This window comes from Hyperoodon ampullatus, assembly GCF_949752795.1.
Source record: "Hyperoodon ampullatus genome assembly, chromosome: 14".
In the NCBI taxonomy this organism is placed as follows: Eukaryota; Metazoa; Chordata; class Mammalia; order Artiodactyla; family Ziphiidae; genus Hyperoodon; species Hyperoodon ampullatus.
In genome coordinates this window covers 87,149,678-87,157,524 of record NC_136927.1, presented here as the reverse complement: position 1 = coordinate 87,157,524, position 7,847 = coordinate 87,149,678, and the positions used below count along the sequence as shown (strand labels likewise).

The following is a 7,847-nucleotide window of genomic DNA, read 5'->3' as shown; positions in this document are numbered from 1 at the left end:
CAGCCCTCCTCAGCTGTCACCTCTGCAGATCTTGAATGAATGAATCAACTGATCAGTCAGTGGATGAGCTATCTCCTGTGTGAGGGGTTTTCAGGGGATCTGATTTCACTAATCCAGGGCTTACGTTTTTGGGGCATTGCTTCCTTCTGGGACTGGACATTTTGAACCCCAAATGCTGGCTGTTTTGACAAATGGAGAAACTCGGCCCACAGGCCACGCTCTTTGGGGGTGTCCAGGTGAGCTGAGAATAGGGGCCCATGTCCCCCAACGCTCAGCCAGCCTTTCCTAGGGTCTTGGGGAGTTCCCTGCCATCCTGGGGCCTGAATACCCACTCCTTGAGACAGAGACCTCAGGGCAAGATGCCCTGTGGACAGTCACATGGGGACCTGCCTCATTCACCCCAAACTGCCTTAGCCAAGTTGGGCCCAGCCCAGAGGACTCTAGGCTCCTGTCCCAACAAGGTCAAGGCCCCAAGAGTTAGTACATTTGCAAGGTCAGGGGCCTTGATCTCAGGGCTGGGCCAGGAGTGTAACCATTAAGAGAGGGGCCTCTGGCCTTATGTGACCTTGGGCAGGTAGCTTCCTGGGCTCTGTGAGGGCTGCTGGTCCTACCCACATTGTATGCTGAATTCGGGGTGGGGGGTGGGGCTGATGAGGTCATGCGTGTAAGTGCCAACAGGGGGCGCTCACCACCCTTGGCCATGGCCATCCTCAAACCTCTGGGCCAGCTGTGGCCCTCCTCCTGATGGCCTCCATTTCAAGAGGAAGGTCTCCACACTCAGAGAAATTTGGTAACTCCCCCAAGTCACCCAAGTGCCAGGGTCTGAACTGAGTCCATCCCCTGCATCCCCCACTCTAGCTGCTCTGGGGTGAGAGACTGCCATGGAAAGCTCGTGAACACTAAAGGCCACAAGGACAACCGGGCCCCAGCTTGACTGAGACTTTAAAGGGGCTGCCCTCTGCTCAGACTTCCCTCCACCATGGACAGGAACTGAGGATGGAAGGGGGCTCCCAGCCAGCGAGGAGAGAGCCAGGGCCCCCCCTCAGTCCCCATCCAGCCCCATCTCCGGAGGCCTGGGATGGGGTGCGGGTGCGCCCTTGAAGCACTGACTGGCCAGAGCCGGCCTGGGGGTGCTTGTGGAGGAGCAGGCTCTGGCGGGGTCCAGGCGGCAGGGAGCTGCTGGCGAGCACAGAGGACGGCCAGTCCTTACCCAGCACCAGAGATGCAGGAAGGCTTGGATGGTGGGAGCGATGGGGTCCAGCGGCACCGTGCTGGACTCCAGCAGCTCTCCACCTTGGCTCATCTAACCACCAACTGGTGCCTGGTCCTGGCACAGCCCTGCCCACCATGCAAGTTGGGGAGCTGGGGGAGGCTGTACGAGGAGCAGGGCTTGCTGGCGGAAGGGGTACAGCCAACTACTCAGAGAGGGCTTCTGGGCGGGGGAGCTGGAGCCCCACACCTCTCCCCCAGCACAAGCCACGAGAAGCCATAGAACCGTGGATCTCCTGGGGCTGGGGTGAGGGGCTGGGGTCTCCTCCCTGCAATCAGCCCTGAGGAGGGGGTAGGGGAACCCAGCACCCCTCCCTCACTCCCCGAAGTTTCTAAAGCACCTCGGGGCTAGGGGGAGCGGTGGGTCCCAGCGTGATCACGAAGCTGCTGGAAGTGCGGGTGCCTGTGTGCCAGCGCCTGGGGTCCCCCTACAGCCCCCACCCCCGCACGCAGACGCGCACTTTTCTCTCCTCTTTGAGGCTTCGGCAGATGTGCCCCGCTGCTTCCCTCTCCCTCGGGCGCTGTTCCCTCACTGTCTGGGTCTGACGTGTGCGCGTCGAACTGCCGTTCGTGGGTCCCCAGCCTGACGCTGGGCGGCTGTTTCCCTGGTCTGTGGGAGTCTGTGTGGCTGCATGTGGGCGTGTCTGTCTGTCTCGCTGTGTGTCTCGCCCTTGACCCAGTCTATCCGAGCGCTTGTGCCTGGGCGGAGGGGGCGCTCCCTCCCTCCCGCCTCTCCTGCCCCCAAACCCTCCCGCAGGCGCTAACGCAGCGCGCCGCCCCGGCTGCGCCCCGAGCGCAGTGACCTCGTCGGTCCCTGAAGCACTGACCGCCCCACTGCGCTGTCCACCGGGAGGACCCGTGGCTGGGTTCCGAGCCGATGGTCGCTCTCCCTTCAAACTAGGGCCGCCTGAGCCCATGGTGGGCACGCTCCCCTCCCAGCTGGGCCCGCTGGTTCCCCATTTTCCCTTATGTAACTCCACATCTGTCTGCTCCTTGCAGGTCACCCTGGACGCTGCGTTGGGTCCTGCCCACGGGGAGACTCAGATTCAGGGTCGAGTCCCACGCATACGGGGGCCGGAGCGAACCCCTGGCTCGGGCACGGCTGTCGGAGACCCCTCCCATCCTTTCTCCTCGGGACGTTCCTTTCTTCCGAGAACTGCTTGCCCGAAGCGTGAAACGAGGAAGGGTCCCGTGGGGCAAGTTCCCCCGAGCGCGGGCGCAGGTGTTTCCCCTCACCCGCACTCCAGATCCCCACAGGCGCCCCGGCTCCCGACGAGGGCCGGCCAGGGGTCCCCGGGGCCGAGGGCACGGGGCAGGCCGCGCGGTCCAGAGGCTGGCTCCTGTGTGCGAGCGCAGGCTGAACGCAGGCGAGCCCCCAGCTCCGGCGCCCGCCGTGCCGGGCTCCCCGCCAGCCGCCGTGCACACTCGGGCCGGGGCTCCGGCTGCCCGGCGGGCACGCGGCGCTGTCCGTGGTGCTGCCGGCGCCGGGCGGGGCGGGGGCGGGGCGAGGGCGGCAGCCAATGGCGGGGGCGCTGAGCGGGGCGCGTGGGGCCGCGGGCTGAGCCCGGGGCTCACTCTGCTGCTCTCGGCACTCGGGGCGCACGGACGCTCCGCCAGCGGCTCGGGCTCCAACTCCGCTCCGGGTCCGCTCGTGCTGCAGCGGTCGTGCCGCTGGCCCGATTCGGCTCAGATTCCGGGCCGGGCCCCCTCGGCGCCGCCCGCCCCGGCCGCGGTCTCGGCGCCCGCGGACCATGCGCCGGGTACCCCCCGGGGAGCCCGGCCGGGCCGAGAGCTCGCAGAGACCAGGCTCCCGGGCCGGGATCCCTCCCGGCTGCCCGGCCGGCGGTCCGCGCCCTGCCCTGCGCCCCGGCGCCGCGTGAGCCGGCGGGGCCATGGAGCGCTCCCCGCCCGACGGACCGCTGAACGCGTCGGGGGCGCTGGCAGGCGAGGCGGCGGCGGCGGCGGCGGCGGGCGGAGCGCGCGGCTTCTCCGCCGCCTGGACCGCGGTGCTGACGGCGCTCATGGCGCTGCTTATCGTGGCCACGGTGCTGGGCAACGCGCTGGTCATGCTCGCCTTCGTGGCCGATTCGAGCCTCCGCACGCAGAACAACTTCTTTCTGCTCAACCTCGCCATCTCCGACTTCCTCGTGGGTAAAGCCCCCAGCCCCCGCCCGAGCCCAGGGGCGCCCTACCGGGTCGGGCCAGCGGGGATTGGAACGCGGACCTAGGGTGCCTTTGCCTCGGGGACACGCCCCGCTAAGGGGTCCGGCCTGGGGAGGGGCATCCGGGACTCGTGGGGAGGTGGGCGCAGGCGAAGTTCCTTGCCTCCCCGGCCGCGGGACTCGGGCTGGGGAAGGATGTCCCCGGGGAAGGGGTCCTAGCCGGTGGGCGCTCGCCCAGGCGCGAGGCGCTGCGGCCGCGGTGCAGCGCGGGCTCCTGCGCCGTATCTAAACAAAGGCTGCAGAGGACTCAGGACACGGGGAGGGCGCTGGGGGGGAGGTTTGGGGGAGGGGACATGGAGGGGAGATTTTTAGAGCCACGTTGGGGGAGTAGGCCATGGGGAAGGCGGGCGGGGTTGGGTGGAGAGGCTCTGAGGAGTGCACTCTCACGTGTCCGTGCGCTGCTGCCGGCTGTGAGGCGGGGCGCAAGGAGGGGGCCGGAGGACCAGACACCTGTTGGGGCTGAGACAGGCGTCTGCCAGACGCTCAGAGCGGGATTGGCCGTGGGAGCCGCCCGCGGCCGCGTGGCAGCAGTCAAGTGCCCTTTGAGTCCGGAGAAAGGCTTTCTCGGTTTCTGAGGCTGATGAGGAAGAGCCAGAATAGGAGCTTGGGATCCAGCGGGGCCAGAGAGGGAGGAATTTCTCCTTCCTTCCTCTGGGCACTGGGAGGGCTGGGCAGAAGCCCAGGAATGACCAGACCAAGGCTCTGGGGCTCGTCGCTCCCAGCGGTCCCCACACCTGGATCTTCCTCCTGCCCCCAAGTCCAGGGGACCCAGTGGGACTGGGGGCAGGCCAGGGTTGAAGGCCAGGTGCAGTGTGAAGAGTGTGCCTGCGAATGAGGCGGAGGGAGGATTGCTGGCCCCAGAAGGGCCACCGAGTGACCCTAGGTCCTGCCTGTCTCTCGGCTGGGGGGGGCGGGTCTGACCCCTGCCCAGCCACGGCCCACCACGGCCCTCCTCTCCCACAGGGGCATTCTGCATCCCACTGTACGTGCCCTACGTGCTGACTGGCCGCTGGCCCTTTGGCCGGGGCCTCTGCAAGCTGTGGCTGGTGGTGGACTACCTGCTCTGCACCTCCTCTGTCTTCAATATCGTGCTCATCAGCTATGACCGCTTCCTGTCTGTCACCCGAGCCGTGAGTCTGGGACGTGGGTGCTCATGTTCACTCCTGGGGGGGGGGGGGGTCAGGAGCGGCCAGGAGACGCACCGGCAGGGGTTACGGCCACTTCTGAGTGGGCAGTGCTGGATGGGCTTGATCCCCACTGGCCTCTCACCTGACACATCGGGCACTCTATGGCCAGCCGCCCACACGGTAGCCATTTGCTGCCAGTAGGACTGGTCCCGGTTCAGGCAGGAGGCACAGTGTGGACCTGAAGGAAGGGGGTCACTTCAGCCTCCACCCTGGAGCAGGTCCAAAGTCCCTGGAACTAAGGGAGGCCCTGGGCCAGGGGCCCTTCGTGGTACCTCCCCACAGGTGTGCGTGCCTCGGGAAGACAGGCTCCACGAGCTTCCTTGGGCGTGGTGGCCACCATGAGTTAGGGGCCCTGGGCTGCCTGGACTTCCCACGTCGGTGTCCTGTGGGCACTGGGCTGGTGGCACTGAAGCAGAGGTCACTCCAGTGCAATCTCATTTTCTCCCTGATGGCTCCATCAGACACCCCAGGGCCCTCCGCTGGGGACCACGTGTGTCCTAGTCCAGGGAGGCAGCGGGACAGAGTGCAGGGAGCCTGGGTTTCGAGGCAGCTCTGCCCCCTGAGCCGACCCACCTGTGTTCTTCCCTGCCCTGCCTGAGCCACCAAGAAAGTGGGGATCATGCTGGAGCAGTTGTGAAGATTAAATAAGATGGTATCGAAAGGTGCCGAGCAGAGAGCCCGGCACACGGCAGGTACTCAGTAGATCGGACCGTGACGTGGCCCCCCGGGGGAGCGCACAGCTGATGGGGCGACGGCAGACAGGCAGCCCGGCACAAAGTTAGGATTCTGGGGGAGGTTCCGAGGCCACAGGGGAGTGTGACAGGGCCTCAGCCTGCCCGGGATTCATGGGGTGAGGGGAGGAAAAGGGAGAAGCATCACTGCCGGGGGAGGCGTGCACAGGGGCCCAGAGGCTGCTGGGAGCTGCGAGTGGCGGAGGCCGACCTGGGCTCAGTCCCCGTGCCTCCTGACCCAGCGTGTCCCACCGCAGGTCTCCTACCGGGCCCAGCAGGGCGACACGCGGCGGGCCGTGAGGAAGATGGTGCTGGTGTGGGTGCTGGCCTTCCTGCTCTACGGACCCGCCATCCTCACCTGGGAGTACCTGTCGGGGGGCAGCTCCATCCCCGAGGGCCACTGCTACGCCGAGTTCTTCTACAACTGGTACTTCCTCATCACGGCCTCCACCCTCGAGTTCTTCACGCCCTTCCTCAGCGTCACCTTCTTCAACCTCAGCATCTACCTGAACATCCAGAGACGCACCCGTGTCCGGCTGGACGGGGCACGCGAGGCGGCTGCCTCGGAGCTTCCCCCCGAGGCCCGGCCCTCCCCGCCGCCGGCCACGCCCAGCTGCTGGGATTGCTGGCAGAAGGGGTGTGGGGAGGCCATGCCGCTGCACAGGCGCGGGGTGGGGGGCGGCGAGGCAGCCCCAGGCACCAGGGCCGAGGCTGGGGACGCGGCCCTCGGGGGCGGCAGCGGTGGAGGTGCCGCGGCCTCGCCCACCTCCAGCTCTGGCAGCTCCTCGAGGGGCGCCGAGCAGCCGCGCTCACTCAAGCGGGGCTCCAAGCCGTCCGCATCCTCGGCATCCCTGGAGAAGCGCATGAAGATGGTGTCCCAGAGCATCGCCCAGCGCTTCCGGCTCTCGCGGGACAAGAAGGTGGCCAAGTCGCTGGCCGTCATCGTGAGCATCTTTGGGCTCTGCTGGGCCCCATACACACTCCTCATGATCATCCGGGCCGCCTGCCACGGCCCCTGCATCCCCGACTACTGGTACGAGACGTCCTTCTGGCTGCTGTGGGCCAACTCGGCCATCAACCCTGTCCTCTACCCGCTGTGCCACTACAGCTTCCGCCGGGCCTTTACCAAGCTGCTCTGCCCGCAGAAGCTCAAGATGCAGCCGCCCAGCTCCCTGGAGCACTGCTGGAAGTGAGCCGGCCTCCACAGGCACCTGGGATGCAGGGGCAAAGCCCCCCACTGCCACCCGCCTCGAGGTTCTGGGTTCCCGGGCAGCCGGGCCTCGCCACCCTCCACCTGGCTGCCCCGCAGGCGTGAGCCCTGCCTTGTCTTCGGCCCACCCTAAATGCCATGGCAGCCTCTCAGACCGTCCGCTGGCAGTTGATGCAGCCTGGTGGGCGGCTGGACAGGCCCCTGCTGCCTGAACCGGAATGTGGCCACCCAAATCCTGCTCTAGCCCGGGAGGGACAACCCAGGAGTCCCAGCCAGCCTGCCACCCCCAAGGACAGTGGGATGGCCGGTCGTGTCCACGCTTCACACAATTACTGCTTGGTGTCTTCCCAAAGCAAGTGCCTGGCGTGCGCTCCAGGCCTCCAGAGCCAGTGCTTTGCCCCTGCACGTGCACACGCCTGCACAACCCTGCACACCTGCCCTGTCCCAGACAAGCCCCGGCCACTGGCTTTGCTGCTGTCTGTCCCCTGCTCTAGCCTGGGACCTGGCACCTTCATGCCTCTTCCCTCCAACTTTCTCTGCTCCCCAAGTGCCGGGGACTCCCCAGAAACCTCGCAGCAGGTCTCCGCTTCTCCATTCTGGGTGTTTCAGGAAGACGGAGAAGAAAACACGTCCGTGAACTCGCTGTTCCTTGGATGTTTAATGAAGAGAGACAAAACTGCCGAGGAGCTCGGGGCCTCCCACGCCCTCCTTCCTCGTGCTGCCGCTTCCGGCTGAGCTGCGCCAGCGGCTCCTGCCCACCCCGCCCCCCAGCTCACGGTGCTGGGCCCCAACTGGCGGCTCTGCGAGCGGCCAGAGCCCCGGACGCCTGCTCGTCCAGCGGGTTGCCCTTCCTTCTCCATTTACTCAACCAGAGGTTTCTGGGATTGACGGGGACCCAGCAGTGCCCTGAGCGTCCTGGGGCTCCCAGGGGCAGTCGGAGGAGACCAGGGGCCGGGTGCCCAGCAGAGGGGCCGCTTCGCCATATCCCGTGCACCCGGTTGGCACTCTGCATGCTCCGTTCCCCGCGCCCCTGCTGCACTGCCCCTGCAGACCCCGAAGTCCACAGTAAAGTGTATTTTTTTATTGGTGCTGATTCCTGAGGAGTTCGTGTTGGGTGGCTGAGCGCCCGTACTCCAGTCGGGGACCCAGGGGGGCACAAGAGCACCAGGTGGGCATGAGGCACAGGCCTGCCCCTCCCCCTGGCCTCAGTGTCCTCTTCAAGCGGACG

General features: G+C 66.7%; 1 protein-coding gene across 2 annotated transcripts; it reads left to right on the top strand.

Annotated features, from left to right (window-relative positions):
* Positions 1-3,161: 3,161 nt before the first annotated feature.
* Positions 3,162-6,602, top strand: HRH3 (histamine receptor H3; the record flags this gene model as incomplete). Of its 2 annotated transcripts, XM_079718807.1 has the most annotated exons (3): positions 3,162-3,420; positions 4,455-4,621; positions 5,667-6,602. In XM_079718807.1, 3 exons carry the CDS (start codon positions 3,162-3,164, stop codon positions 6,600-6,602), a joined length of 1,362 nt encoding a protein of 453 aa, XP_079574933.1. The 2 variants fall into 2 exon arrangements, with proteins under 2 accessions (XP_079574933.1, XP_079574934.1); XM_079718808.1 differs by lacking the exon at positions 4,455-4,621 and having other exon boundaries at positions 3,162-3,416.
* Positions 6,603-7,847: the final 1,245 nt, after the last annotated feature.